The 15,802-nt window shown below is 44.8% G+C and overlaps 2 protein-coding genes and 1 non-coding gene across 3 annotated transcripts; 1 reads left to right on the top strand and 2 right to left on the bottom strand.

The window, feature by feature from the left end:
- Positions 1-265: 265 nt before the first annotated feature.
- LOC131267707 (DNA-directed RNA polymerases I, II, and III subunit RPABC2) lies at positions 266-882 on the top strand. Its single transcript, XM_058270648.1, has 2 exons — positions 266-388; positions 459-882. The coding sequence occupies exons 1-2, from the start codon at positions 360-362 to the stop codon at positions 823-825; spliced, it is 396 nt and encodes a 131-aa protein (XP_058126631.1). The 5' UTR covers positions 266-359; the 3' UTR covers positions 826-882.
- Position 883: 1 nt separating this feature from the next.
- LOC131267706 (protein downstream neighbor of son homolog) lies at positions 884-2,807 on the bottom strand. Its single transcript, XM_058270647.1, has 2 exons — positions 2,517-2,807; positions 884-2,456 (listed from the first exon to the last, which is right to left on the bottom strand). The coding sequence occupies exons 1-2, from the start codon at positions 2,738-2,740 to the stop codon at positions 920-922; spliced, it is 1,761 nt and encodes a 586-aa protein (XP_058126630.1). The 5' UTR covers positions 2,741-2,807; the 3' UTR covers positions 884-919.
- A 12,381-nt stretch (positions 2,808-15,188) lies between these two features.
- Positions 15,189-15,261, bottom strand: Trnaa-agc (transfer RNA alanine (anticodon AGC)). Its single transcript has one exon. It is a non-coding gene; the product is annotated as a tRNA-Ala (tRNA).
- Between the last annotated feature and the right edge of the window lie 541 nt (positions 15,262-15,802).

Raw genomic sequence — 15,802 nt, 5'->3', positions numbered from 1 at the left:
CAGTGCAGTGTTGTATATTGTGTTATCCAAACTAGATTCAAAATATGTTTATTTTGAATAGGCAAATACGAACAAATGGAGGGCTATATGAGGTCAAATGGTTCTTTTTATATTTGCTATATTTTTGATGTTTGTAATAGTTAACTTTGGCATTTTATGCATGAATTTATCAAAATAGCCGGAAGGGTTATGGCCAACCCTGAAATAAACAACAACATACGTTTATAACCGATAGTTCGATTCTACATAAAATGTCAAATTGTGCGTCATTTTCTTGCGCGTTCCATGTGTTGAAATCGCTTTTGTAGATCCGGTCAGTTTTGTTTGCGGATTTTGTGAAATAATAGAAACACTCCACAATGGATGATGGAGATTTCGATAATGATGAGTAAGTATCACTGGCTGGTGTTATTTCGAGGTGTGGAGCCTTAACTAACGTTTGATTTCTTACGAACCAGTGTCGGCGGGGATGATTTCGACGATGTCGAGGACGACGACAACATCGACGAACTGAACCAGGAAGAAGACGGGGATAATATAGAAATCATCAATCCCGGACAGGCAGGTGGCGGTGTACCGAAAAACAAGCGCATTACCACCAAGTACATGACCAAGTACGAGCGAGCGCGAGTCCTCGGAACCCGTGCACTACAGATTGCCATGTGCGCCCCGATCATGGTCGAACTGGAAGGCGAAACGGATCCGCTGCAAATTGCCATGAAAGAATTGAAACAACGGAAAATTCCCATAATTATACGCCGCTACCTTCCGGACTCGTCGTACGAAGATTGGAGCATCGACGAGCTCATCATAATTGATCATTAAGTTAAAGTTATCACTAAAATATAGACCCCTAACCAAAACACACGAACTCAATGCTTTGGTGAGAAAAAATGTATTTCGTAATCCCTTTTTACTGTTAGCTCCACGAAAACCCACCCTCTTCTTGGTTGTAAAGAAGGCGCTCCGTATCAAAAACGGAATCCTTTGTCGCACGGCACATGGTTTCGACGATGCGCATGTTAATGCCACAATCGGACAGATTCTCCTTGCCAAACACCGGATCTGCCAGGGCAGATGCATCGTTCTCTTTATCGGAATCGTTGATAAGTTTCCGGGATGCTTCACAAAGAGCGGCAGTATTGGGGACGGTAGCCAGTGTTACGCTATATTTATCCTTACTTTCACACAACAAATCGGTCAGATACGGTAGGATGTGTGGCAGGATGACGCCATGCAGCTCGGTACTGTGATAATCCTGTCCATCCATGCGAATTTTCGTCGATCGGCTTTGCAGCGAACGGAGCGTTGCACCAACGAACGAAACCGGTGCAAGAAGCGTTGGCGGAATGCCACTCAGCCGACCTACCTTGGCGATGGTACTCTTGGCGTTGAGAAGAAAATTGAAGAATGCCTGACACTCGGATCCCTCGATGAGGACCAGCGATTGATCGCTATAGTCTCCACCGCATTCACTCTTCTGCACCTTTTTCGTGTGGTTGTCGCTTATCTTGCGGATTTCGGCCGCATCCACACCGAGACTTTCCAACCACTGTTCGCCATCCAAATCGTCGTCATCGTCTTCGTCCGAGAGACGATCACCCGACGCATCCTCGGTGGCAGCCGTCTGCGACTGTTCCTCGGACGAGTTGGAAAAGCTTCCATTACCAATCCCCGACTCTGCCGAGCGGTTCAGTGTTTCCTGGGTGTTGGAGGACTTTTTCAGTGGCATGGTGAACTCAATCTCCTCTTGTTTGAGCGCGGCACGCATTCCTCTCGAGGTTGGCGTCATGATGGCGTGTGTTTCCACTCTTCCACCGATACCAGCGGCACGGAAGAGCACGGTGAAGGAATTTGCACAGAGGTAGAAATACGGACACTGGCGTGCCCGGACTAGCTGGAACAGATTGCGAAAACTTGTGACCCACTCCTTGGCCAGCACCGTCCGGACCGATTCATCGAGTGGTGTTTGCGTGTTGTTGTTTCGTGAATTCCGTGGGAACAAGGTGAACCAGGGTAGATACGGATGTTGCCAGTACAGGGTGGCCTGATAAAACCGGGCACCGGGGGATATGTCCAACCCGGTAGATGATTCCTTCGGGTCGATGCATCGAACGAAGGACGTTAGCCCGCTGGCTTCCTGGTTGGTTTTTAAGTTGGTACCTGGAATCGGTGTTCGACAGATGATACGTAGTTTGCTTTTGATGCTCCAGTGGATTGGTGCTTGTTTGCTCGTTTTCGGCGGTTCTTCCACCAACTCGGGTAGCGTTTGCTCGACGGGACATTGCTGTTGGAGGAACTGCTGTTCAACCAAGGGCTTCACTACGGGCGCCTCGAGTTGTGGCACAACTGGAGCACTTGTTTTACTTAGCAGCTCAAACACGGAATCTTCCCCGGTCGCTGTAAGATCTTCCAGTACGTCTCCTTTCGGTCGTTTTGCATTGTTTTCGGTAGCCCTAGGAGGTGAAAGAGTCACAGGTTACCGTGAGGATTTCTTATGGAGTTAAAGGGCTTACCTTGAGAAAGGATTCTTCCGTTTGGTGTTGCTTTCGAATCGACTTGCAATGGGATCCTCGGGAGCTTTACTCGACTGCGTCGTGGTTACACTTTTGGACTGATTGTTGATGCGATCCTGTAAAGCTTTTTGCTTTCTTTTCAATCGTTGCATCTTCAGAATATCCTCCGGTCTCTTCCATTGCGAAGGATTGGAAAACATTCCCTCGGTATTACTTGAGCTCATGATGCTGGTGAGTTTTACGTTTATTTTATAACCGTGAGGGAACAGCTGGCCCGCCTGTTTTTAGTTTGTTTGCCCACGGCAACAGCATGTATGATATGACGGATTGGGATTCGGATTCGAAGATCCGGATCTCAGAAAGGATTTGAATCGAAAGATTCGAATCCCTGTAGGGATTCAGTTTCCCCATCACTAGTGCGATCACTGACAGGTAAACAAAGCGCCATCTTGGAATGTGTGGTTCCAAACAATCAATTTGAACTAAAACAACTTATTTGTGAATAACTTTGTAGTACCTCGCCCAAATTGTACAAGTGATCCCTCAAATGAATGGGCTTCTTAAAACAAACAACTTTTACAACGTTTTAGATTGTTCCTTTTTCTTCATTTCAAATTCACTGGCCAAGGTTTTTGGAAAAGCTATACAAGCCGGCAAAGATATGCACCATTTATTAGTCTTTCCAGCAGATGGCGCTGTATTTAAAATGACAGTTAACTGAAGCCGTTGAAACTGAAACGTTATTCATTGTAATAGAGGGATTTTCAGATGATATCATAACAGCAGCAGTAGTATTTCTAACTGTTACACATGATATTTCAACTGCATTTAAGGTTGATTTTATAACGCGATCATGTTTATTTAAGAAGGAATGCGTAGGCTACAATCGATTAGCTCGAGAGGGTCCGTTTTGATTAACTATCCTGCTACATTGCTCGATGCATCGCTCGTTTTCTGTATTCAATAGTTTTGCCCGGAAGCATTGATTGGTACCATAATCGATAGTTCGAATATATTTTTCCTATTTAATGGCACGCAACTGCACATGGCCAACAACAACCAGTTCATCCAACAAGAAATGTCCGAATCAGTAGACGCCAGCAAAAAGATAAACATATTATGGTATTAAGTTCATGGCTTAACATTCCCCGAAAATACTACATCCTTTGCACAGGAGAAAGGTTTATCGAGGAGGTTCATAAAATCAAGTGCCGAAATGGGGTTTCCTCTTTACAGTCAAGCTTATCGTGGAAGGTTGGGATTCGTTCCCAGTTTTGCATGCTGGTAGGATTGAATCGAGCACGATAAAAAGCGTACATCAATGTCTTCATTTAGAGTGTATTTTTTCCTTCACCCACTGTCGATTTTTAGCACCAACTAACCCCGGAATTCAGGTGAGTGCGAATGGGACTTTCCTTCCGCGTTCACCTCGCACAAAATGCAAGGTTTTGTCGGTTGGCGGTTGTTGTAAGTGTTAAAAAAGCAGCATTGGAGAGAGTGGGGGGAAGTCTTCCCTTTTTCCTGGGACAGATACAACCTGGGCGCAAAAATCGTGAGAACATTCTTCGGCCAACCAAGCGGCGCTGACGGAAGACTTGCACCGGGAGCAGGACTAAAGATAGAAAATACTTAAAGTATGTTTCTAAATCGTATTGGATCTGCATAAAATTTGAATACGCTTAGGAAATGGAAGTTTTTCCTCTCGCTTACCAGGGGGTTGTGTCTTTTCGCCTCGACCCCCGTTCGTTTTTCATCCGTCTGCCGTGGACACTCAGACAAACTCCCGGCGCAGATGCCGTAGTCCTTTAGTCCTTTTGGACTGCGCCGTAGTCCTTTAGACAGTTTGTTACCGTTTCTTGCACGCGTTTGCGGCTGGTGTGGCAGATTGGTTTCGCCTTCATTTTTTGTCAGAGGGTCAGAGCCGCGAAACCGTGACGGTTTTCCCCACTTCTAGTGTACGTCAAATTCCGCGCCCCATGCTGCTCGTGACATCGAGGAGGATCAAGACGTCCACCGTAACGCCGGGAAGCGCGGATGTTGAGCCGAAAGGCGGGGAGAGGGTACAGAAAAAGCTTTAAAATTTTATTTATTTGTCTGCTGATTTCGCTGTCTGATTTCTCGTCCCTTTTGGGGTTGTGGATGGAAGTGGAAATGTGTTCCCCAGCGTAGTTGTACTACTTGCTGTCTTGATTCCGATTCCAGTTTTTTACTTCATGCCACGCCAACGCGGCAAAGTGTTCCTAGCTGTCGTCAACAAAACATCTTCCGGGGTTTTCGCTCGTCGGCACCGTTTCCTTTTTTTCCTTTCCGTTGTGCTTATATTTGTGTCACTTTAACGCGCCGGATAATGGTGTACTTAGTCGGCGTTGTGCCCCAAACCCACCCCCCGGGGGGTTGCTTGTTAGTATATGTTAGCGAGGAACCGAAAATCAAATCAAGTAATCCATGATCAGCCCTACCTGTTGTTCGTTTTTTACTTTGCCCTCGCTGGCTGCATGGACATGTTGCAATTGGATTGAAGTCAGGTTTAAATACATTTGCAGGACATTTTATTTGTTGTACATTTGTTCGCGATAGTATCGATGTGCTGTTCCAAAGGGACTCCCTAGTTTTCTATAGATTAATGCACCTGATTATTGTGCGAGTGCGAAGTGTGAAATGTTGCAGACAATTCGCAAATCGACCGTAAATTCAAGGTGTCACGCCCGGCGACAGGGTGACAGCAATGGTTTTTGCATTGGTAGAGTTTTTCTTGAACATGTAGCACAAATAAATGCAACGATGCATCAAATCATTCGTTTGATGCATCAATCTCAACGTCGAATACGACGGTAGACGTCTAGACTACGGGAAGGATTAAGATTTTTGTATTTACATTATTGTTAGGTGCACGATACATTACGTGAACAACATTATTTTTTCACAGTCCATTGAAGAAAAGAACTCCAAATTTTCACAGACCCGTTTTGTAACATCTCTTCTATGACCAAAAAAGTAATAAAAAAACATTAAAAGCTCTTAGATTGTTACTAGCCAACTAGCTGTTATCAAGATTCAAAAGATAACTCTTTAATTTAGTTAAGTTAAAATTGAGCATCATTGATTGAGATATGAAGATTGCTAATTGCAACTCTTGCCATGTTTAAAAACTATGCAAGTAAAATATTACATGATTTCAGCCTTCATTATATTTATTTAGTTTTCTTTCTTAACTTGTAATCCAGAGTCGTTAAATTCTCTTAGGATTTATAGACATATTCCATTAGTTCAAACATTTTAAAATTTTGTTATTTAGCCAAAAACATGCTAGGAATAATCTTTTTCCCATTTTCTTATAATAATAAGTTTACTAATACTGGATCTAGCAGACGCTTTTGAACTTAGTGTTGTTACTGCCATATTAATGAAAAAAGGGCCAGATTTGAATGATTTCAATACAAACACCAAGAATTTAATTTTTGAACTAACGGGATAACTAAACAGTTCGTATCCGACGAGTACATATTTTTTTTTTAGTAGTCAGTCACTCATGGACAAATGTTATGCCATAAATTAGAACCGCGAGACAGCAAGAAAATGCACAAAGTTCCTAAAGACGGTTCTTTTTTCAGATCTCATGAGGATTTGCAGTGAAACCAATCGAAAAATTAAAACAACTCTGAAATGTAGGATCTATTTCAAGCCAAAACGAAGTAAAAGTTAATCTTGAAGGTGTTAAATAATTGAAAAAGAAGCCAACATCAAAAGGCTCCCCGGATATGGCTATACTTTCAAAATCAAAACCCAAAAGAAACTTCTATCTAGTAAGTTACAACGCGACTCACAGTGTATCACTTCGACGGCAGCTAATATCTTAAAAATTCTAATAAATTATTTATAAGAAAGTTTTTAAAGACAAAATAGCAAAGAGGGAAAACAAGTATTCCACATACCTTGGCGTAGCATATGGTACAACACTATCTGTTATCCAATTAAATCTAATCACCACGTTTAAGAGGTTAGGCGGGTACCATTTTCCTTTGATGATTTTCTTAGCCTCCCAGCCCTCTAGTTGCGCAGTTTTTCCAAAGGCCGTTTTTTTGGTGGTTCCAAAAAAATTAAAGAAACCACTTTTTCTGGGGAGCACAATTGTGTGCTGTGCCGAGCGCATGGGGACGCGAACAACGTCCGGTGGGTTTTCCATCATTAATCCTAACTAACGAATCGAGGTGAAAGGAAACCGTTTGTTGGGGGCAGGCAAAGGGCAAAACTACCCACCACCGAATGGCCGATGGTAGAGGGTACCATTTTCTCTCGTCATAACACTTTTCTTTTCCTTGCGGTCCACTCGCGTCAGTTCGGGGTTAATGATGGGTTATGGGTTACAAACGCCGCCCCGCGAACCGAACCGGGCGTCAAAATATGTACACGTTTCGACCCGGCAAGGGTTGGGTTGTGGGCCAGGAAAGCCACCCAAAACAATCTTGCGCCAACCGGTGGACGGTGGAAAATGCGACACAACATAAGCTCAACTCCTCACTTTCCCGCGCGGTGGAGTTCGCGGTTAATGGCCACGGCCACGATTGCGATGTTTTCTGCCCAGTTTTATTTACCTCGGTGGTCTATGATTATAAACGCCCGGCAATAAGGAAACAGTCGGAGGAGATGCCGAGCCACGCGGGGCGTTATGAATCGTACCATGATTTTCCCGCGACAATTAGAACGCCGGGTGCTGCAGTTCGATGACCGTTTTTGGAGGAATCAAGCGGCATGGAAAGGCGAAGGATGGAGGGAAAATCCGCAGTTACCGACTTTGGGCTCATCTAATCAAATACCGGTACCATGTTTCAACATAATTTCTTGTTTCAGGTTTTTGAGGCACGATCCGTCCGGATATGGACGAGAACTAGCGCTAGAGTGTTTACAATATTTAAATTTTGTATTTGGTGGTTTGCTTTCAAAAAGAGATTGCGAAAGTACTAATGCAATTTTGTGAATGTATTTATTGTGCGTTGAGGTTAAATATTATGTACTCCTTTAAGTTTCTTGTTTCTGTTTGGTAAATTTTACTTTAACTTTTCTTTAAAACATTTCCTTCTGTGCCCATTGCTTTAACCTTAGTTAGGGGTTGTCAAACTTTATTAATTGAATAATGTAAGAAAAGCTAACTCGCTTTAATGACGACTCTTATTTTAATTCAATTAAAATATGTTTCGCAAATGTTTGTTCAAATATTGATTATCTTCGATTGCAAGGTTCACGGGTTGAGATTTCCCAGTTGTTGCTAACCCCTGCCCTTGAGCAGCTGACATTTTTTTTCCGTTTCCCCCGATAGCTTAATTCCTCATTCGTCACCTGGATGAAAGAAAGCCATTTCCCTGTCCGGAAAAAGTGGAGCTGGCCCATCGGCAGAAAGCGTCCGGCATGCCCCGAAATAGAGTAATTAAATTTGCATAATTTATTTATGCTCTCACTTTCTTCTAAAACTTTCCACCACAGTCGACAGTGTCCTGTGCCTAGTTCCCGCAGTCCGCCATTCCGGGTTCCTTTTTCCCCACCTTCAGGTGTAAGAGAGTGTTAAATACACACCACGGAAGAGCCCGGGAAAGTTGGCCCACTAATAAATGAATAATAAATAGATTTTGATCGTAAATACAAAATAATAGTTATAAACAATCGCCCCTCGAAGAAAGGCCGCACGGAGACGAGGGGTTTCGGGCAGGTTTGCAGGTTAACCCATCGACAGATGATTAGTGGTGGTGGAGGCGGTGGTTTGCCGGAAGGGATTAGCCAATTATCCTGCCGCGGCCGCGGGGCGGAAATGAGCGGGCAGGTTGATTTACGTTCGACGAACCAGTGATTACCGGTGACATTCGCCTTGGAGAACTCGACCCGAACGCCGGACGCCGTAATGAAACGAACAATCGGTGTTTGTTGTACCTTCACCTTTACGATTATTACGAGATTGAACGAAAAAACGCGCGGGAAAAGGACTTTTCCTGTTGGGTATGAAAAAGTACTTCGCTTATTCGATAAAGCTTCGGATGGAAAATTGCATTAATTTCTTTTCTCTGCGTATGCTTTTAACATGAAGCACTTTGAGGAAATGTTAGCAAAAACGGCCGAAAACCAATAAAAGTATGCGACGGGACATTTTATAGAGGGAGTTGGGCTTCGGGCTTTCTTTGGCGAAACAAAACTTATACTGTCCACACATTTGGTCGCAACACTACAATTACCTTCCACTCGACTGCCCCACCATAAGGATAAAAAAGCATTGCGCAATTCCGTTTGTTTGCCATCGTTTTTATGCGAAACAATTCCAATAAACAAACGGGTTTGTCTTCCATACCCCGTTCACGGCTATGGACAAATGGCGGAGACGGACGACACTGTAGTTGATTACCTTTTTCGTAGATTAAAGCGAAGATTGCCCTCGGTGAGACCACCTACGAAAATTGCTCGCCAACGCTGCCATCTCTCGCGTCCGAAAGTGCACGAATGGAGATAAATAAAATGAAAATAGCCACCATCTAATGGCGCTAACTGGGGAGAGGACCGTCTCTCTGGGTGTGTGTGTCCTGTAGCCGATAAATAGATGAGGTCTGGGAGGAAAAAGAACGAACCGAATAGTTCGTTGTGTGTGGACCAACGGTAAAGGATGACGGACCCCGGGAGGGGACCGGTGATAGTTGGAAATAATGCGCGTGATGAAAATGGGAAAATTTATGTTCCACGTTCTCTCGTGCTCGTTCTCCGGGGGGAAAAAAAGGATGTTGCGCAAGAAATGGTCACCCGCGCTCTGAACTGGAGCGAACAGGATGAAGGAACTGTTGCCACCGGATGTGGACGTTTCGTCCATGTCTCCACCTTCGGGTGCAAGGAAAAAATGGGGTGTGGTCCGAGAACCCAGTCGACGGAAATGGTTCCCGAACACCCTCGCCTCCACCCTCAACGAACCGAGGGAAAACCAATGGCCGTTCGGTGTTCGGTGGCCCCTCAGGAAGGTAATTGTTTGAATTTTCCCAGTCCTCGTGCTGCCCTGACCGCTGTCTCCAAGGATTCTCGCCAGTTTTTCCGAACACCGGTTGTGGTTGGATGGACTCAGACACTGAAAGAAAAAAAATGCGGAAAAACTGCAACGAAGAATGGCGGAAGGTCCTCTGGAGAGTCATGGGAATTTTATTATTTCCTAGTTTTTATTTCCATCCCATTAGGATTCCTTCACGTTGCCTATCGTTACTCCCACTCCCGTTCCATTCGGAAGTCGAGCAAACCGGACAACCGGATCTGGTCAGGCGTAACCCCTTTGTGTGCGTGTGTGTATGTGTGTGTGTGTGTCTGGTCTCACAGGTTCTCACTTTAGGTTTGTTCGGGTTTCTGGTTTCCAATCCGAGGGCAATATTGGATCCTTCGCTGTGGGCAAATGTTTGCGTTTATTTTATGTTAGGTCCTCTTTCTGTCGCTGGTAGCAAGAGTCGTTACTTTTTCTCGGTTTTTCCGAGTGTTGCCGGTTTTTTTTTTGCCTTCCCTGCACCTTCCAAAAGGGGCATCTTCTTTGAAATTGTTTTGCTTCGCTTCGGGTTCGGTTTTCGGGAAACGGTTTGGACGGAAGAGGGGGGCAAAAAAATAACCGCTAAAAGCAATGGCTCCGATTGACCAAGTCCCCGTTTCCGCTCCCGCTGTGTGACAATTTTTCCGGACCGTCTTATCCTTCGGGCCTTTGGGCCAACCAAAAAAAACCCAACCTTCTTTGTTTGTTTATGAGTGGTCGCGTCACAAGGATGTGTGGGTGTGTGTGGGGGATCATGTGGGTTTTCGGTTTCCATTCGGTGCCAAGTAGCTTTCTGCCCTGCCTTGGGTGTATAAATTTCCCCATTCGAAGAAGTACCCATTTTGCCGCCCGCAAGGATTACTTCCCCTTGTGCACCAAGGTTTACGGGAGGGCTTTGTAGCTGGACGAACATAAAAAATAAGAAAACAACCCGGGACTCCGGCATCTGCAGATAGCGAAGGAAAAGAACATTCATCCACCGTGAGCATGAGAGAGCACCCGGGCATGCATCAGCCCGGGAAAACAACAACTGGCCAAAAAAGTATTCCACCCAGCAGCTCAAGTTTTCCCCCGAAACTGGCCGCCCGAGGATGGCGGGGTTTTAATCTTGCGGACGAGTTGTTAAATAAACTCACTATAGTAACTTCTCTTTGTCCGCCAACCCGACGATGGCAATGGTGGAGCACAACACAGAAACGAATGGGATTTAGTTCTGCTTTTATTTTGTTAGTTTTTCAGCTCATCCTCGTATGGCGGAAAAACACATTCCCCCGCCGAAAGACAAACCCACACACACACACACAATGCGCACCGCAGGAGACATAAATTTCCACCCGATGCCTGCAAGTTGTTGAAAGATAAATCTTGCCTTCCGGACAAGTGTGCCGGTGCTTTGAAGTGGATCACAATGTGTTTCTATTTATTTATTTAATTTTTTTTTGCCTCGGTTACGTCCGGACACATGACATTTTGCGCTGCCAGGGGTGGTTTCCTTTCGATGGGGTGGATGCTGATGGGCAGAGCCCGTTGTTGCCCGGGACCGATCGCCGTTAGGGCCGTCTGCAATTCCGGCAATGTTGTCTTATCCGAATGCTTGACCGAACTGGTGCCATTAGGTTGGCCAATTTCGTGATTTGTGCACGGAAAGATTATCCGTGCAGACATCTTGATCTGGGTAATTGAAATTTGAGTTGCAAGTGGTTGATCTTAAACAGTTGATGAAACGCTTTCGATTGCTTATCTTGTAAAGTATCGTGTAGTTGAAACACTCCTTTGTTGAAGTTGATTTGCGTTCCACGTACAGCAAATGGTCCAACATTACCATAAAATGATCTTTTATTAGTGATTACCATTAATTTATTGGTTCGAGCCTGACCTAGATCCTCTCTGCCCAATGCTCTCACGATCCGAGGCCCTGAAGTTTCTAAGCGTAAAAGAATTGTTCTTTATCAAGATGTCCAAAGCACAAACGAAACGCTGGTGGCGTTCATCGGGAATGGTGAAAATTAGAGATTAAATTAATATCCATGCTGGGCTCATTTTAAATTCTAAAGTTCTTCGCCACAGTTCAGTGAAACTCAGCGTGCCCGAGGATGTTGTTGATTGGCAACATTATACTGTGTTGTAATTTAAACTTGATACTAAAATTTGGCAAATGTGGATAGCTAAAGTTCTCATGTATTTTTTTGCTTCTTCTGCATTCATTCAAGCTTTCATTTAGAGTTCAACTCGTGATGGATAGATTCTGAATATATCTATTGTTTGAATATTGCTTCATATTGCTTGAGTTGTAGTTTTACATCTTTGACTTTAATTTATTATTACAAATGCTATAGCATTTACCTTTCAATTTGTAAATGATTCTTCAGTCATAGTTAACTCTAAAAATGATGTTTTGCTTTCGACCCTATTTTTTCTCGATACATCAAACTGTTGCTCAGTGTTTGAAACAAATAGATGAATTGGTAAATAAAAAACAACCTTCGACATACTCTTCCTGTGCTTTCAATATTTTTTGGACAATGTAGAACAGGCTACAGTAATGAGATGCGTATGGTAAACTCTTCTCGTTTTGGGAGAAAAATTGTTTACATTGATAACATTCGAATGGAAGATAACAGAGGCTCTCATAGGAACTTCAATACATGTCTTGCCATTCGAAGAACACCTGCGTTGAAATTAAAATTCACTCCACCGGCAACAGGGGAGCGTTTGCGGAGAAATCTCACAGCGCCGGCGGAAAAATAGCATCCTTCGAAAAGCTGAATCTCGATCTGCACCCACATCGAGATGCGGAAAATCTTGCCCAAGGACGATGAACCGAACGTCACGCTCGATCGGGTCGAAATAATTAGACCCGGAAGCGGCAAGCGGCATTTCGATTGCGTGTAGAACCAAATGAGCAGCAGGATGGGTTTCTAATTCGATCAGGCCAACGTTGAACGGTCGGGTGTTCAAATTTCATGACGTCGAACGGTGAACGATGAACGTGCGGTATTCATATGCCCTCGGCCAGAAGGTTTTGTGGAGCATGGAATTTCTAATGTTGTTTCTTTAGCATTTCCCACGCCCGAATGGCTAATGTCAATGATGAGCAGGTGATGGGGTTGAAACGTTTGGTTGAGTGATATCGAATATTTTCCTATTTACGGGAGGGAGGAAAAATCGGTACTCCACCCCGGGGGGAAAATTATCCCCCACCCTCCCCAGCTTAAAAAGGCAAGCGTGCGTGTAAGATTGATTTGAATCATGATGCGAAAAACGTATGTTTTTATTCCTTCCAAGCGAAACCGCCACGAACACGCGGGGAAAAAAAGGATATCGCCCGCGATTTGATGATGTGTAAAATGGTGTGTTGTTATGCTGCAAAATTTCATATATTTTCCCACCGCCATATTTTCCGACAGTGGCGGCGTTCGAGGTTTAGTTATTGTAACGCACCGAGGCGCGCTCGCGCGATGGAAAATCATGGCCGTGCGGAATTTCGGAAGCGCACCGCTGGCACGCAAGCATTTTGCCAGTGGTGCGTAAGTGATTCGGTTTATGTTACACACGATTTGCCGTGGATTCTCTCTCCATCTCCCTTCGCTCTTCCCCCACTGAAACGGTCTGGTTTTGTGCATGTGCGAATTGATGGTCTAAATTACGCGCCCTCGCGCTCGGGAAAATCCGTTTGGGCATTCATGCACCGATCCATCAATCCGCGATCCTGGGGAGAGGGGTGGGGGCAAAAGGATTGGCAGGACCGACGCCAGATGGAAAAGCGCCGCTGGGAAATGAACATCCGAGCCGGTGCCATTGCGGTGCTGTTTGTGTTTGTAAACGGGCGCCAGTTGTGCGTGAAATGTTTTCTACCACGTGTTTGCAAAAGAGACAATGGCCCCGAAGTGAAGGTCGGGACTTTTAAGAGGGAATTATCTTTTTCTAAAAATCTGTGTATTAAAACATGCTGTAATAATTTCACGATTTATAAAGGCTTTCCATTTCGCTCCAACAATTTTCCAAGGCTTCCGCTTGCAACGCCATTTTCCTATTCCACCACGTTGACTGTTTAATCGGCGATCATTTTAAGGATCATTACTTCAAATCACTTTCAAACGTCTCACTTTGTTTGCAGGCGACAGTTTACATGACAAAAGTTTAATGAAGCGTACAGGGACGGTTCTTCTGCCGTTCGTTAACGGATCGGTTCGAACTGGAGGCAGGAAGGTGGGGGAGCAAGACTGTCAGCAAACACGACCGATTATATATGATGTCAATAAAATAAGATGACACATTGCGACGCCCCACGGACAACACGGACGACCAGTCTATGTCATCGCTAGGGGGATGGATAGTGTGTTTTTTTCTTGCCTGGTTTCCTTTTTTTTTGAAGACTTTTCCAGTGGTGTTGATCCAACCGAGAAGGATTTCGGTACGCCCTGAACCCACACCGTGCGTTCGATTCTGTTGCAAAAGTTTCCGAAACTTTTTTTTTCTTTCTGAGGGGTTTGTGTTTGATCTTCCCTTGGCCAGAAGTTTTCCCGCACCGCAAGTCAAAGTCATTGACACATCATAAGACACCTCGTGGCCCTCCCGTGGTCTGCCGACGTTCCCGTTCGTCTTGGCGTGCTTGGATCTCGCAGGTCGCAGGGATTCGGAAAATTGTATTTTTATGACAGTAACGGCGGGCGGCGTTCGTGGTGGTCAATGGAAAATAAATCAAAACTCATCGCTTCTTCACGGACTGTGAAGAGAGGGATTGGGGAAGCTTCGATCCCTGGGATTAGGGGCAAGGATGATGACGTCCGTTGATACAGTCCATGTCCACGTCGTTTCGGTGTAAGATCAAACCGGTGCCGATAGCGCCACCACCAGGGAGTAGCACGATGTCGAATGGAAACCGTTAGTCAGTCTCGGTGTGTGTGTTGGTTTTTTTCTTCTTCTTAACGGTGGCTGGTCTTTCCGTCTTGTTTGGCCCCGGTGGGAGATAAATCGTTTGTGGCGTAAATTGATGTTACCCTCTCAACGATGCGACTGCCAGCCTCACGCCCCGAAAGCCACGCCGAGCCAACAAAATGATGACACCGAGCGATGGAAAAAATAACCTGCACAAACCGCAACAAGGACTTTTTTATCGCTCCCATCAGCGGCAGGCAGGACATCGTACCGCCCCCGGGGTTCAGTGCCACCGCCAAACGAGGGAGAGGAAGGAGGAAAGTTTGTTAGTGTCACTGTCTATTTTTCTTCCACCGTGCTTCAACGGATGGACCAAATGATCTTTTTGCGTCCGCACGCTTGTGTTTTATGTGTCGGTGCGATGAGTTGCGGTTTTGATGTTTATCCGCAGCGACTCTACGCGCTCGTCGACAAAGACGACGACAGCGAAGACGATGATGATGATGATGATAAGAAAATATTATCATTCTATCTATTCTAGGAATGATTCATCGAGACGGGTGTGTTTCGTTTATTCGGTGGGAGGCGGCACAGGTTTTCTCTTTCGGGTGCCACAAACACAAGATACACGACAAAGTTGACGAGGGTAACCATTTTGATTTGATGCGCCGATGTCTTCGAAAGAGTCATTGCCAGGGTTTTTGAAGAAACGTATTTTTAATGTTATTCCCAGGCTATGTAGCAAAAGAGTTTTTCCGAGTTGGAGATGCCGGGTATCGATCCCGGTACCTCTCACATGCTAAGCGAGCGCTCTACCATTTGAGCTACACCCCCTGGTTGGAAAGCATCGGCTTTTCATGCTATTTGTGCCGATTTTTAAACACAACCCAAGCCCCTCTACCTGTAAAATTGTGAAAGTAACTGCCATGGTCCATGGCGAACGGACCGAGCGAATGTCGTGCGCCGTTACGAACGCCTCACGGCGTCGCGGACGTGATGTCTATTTATACTCCTTAAACTGGTTTCGTTCACGACTTTGGTGGGGACTGTTGGTGGTTAAAGTTCGCGTTTGCTGCCCTCACGGCTCGCTGCAAATGTCACGATTCAGTAGCATAACTATGGACATGTTGGTTGCCTTTATTACCTTAATCGTTTCTGCTTAATTTTGCCTCTGAAACATTCAGCTTTAGACTCTATTTCAATCAATAGTTAGATCCGAACTAGTCTTTTAAACTCTCCTGCAACTCAATGTTTCATGATTTTCAGTAACAATGTTTAACAATTTGGTTGAGCAAATAAGAAAACATAAGAACATTATTAATAATTAAACGAATTAGGTAAATAATCCAAATAAGAAGAATGGTAAAGTGTGCTT

The sequence above is a fragment of the Anopheles coustani genome, chromosome 2 (genome assembly GCF_943734705.1).
Source record: "Anopheles coustani chromosome 2, idAnoCousDA_361_x.2, whole genome shotgun sequence".
In the NCBI taxonomy this organism is placed as follows: Eukaryota; Metazoa; Arthropoda; class Insecta; order Diptera; family Culicidae; genus Anopheles; species Anopheles coustani.
Note: the sequence above shows the minus strand (reverse complement) of the source record. Positions and strands in the feature narration are given on the sequence as shown.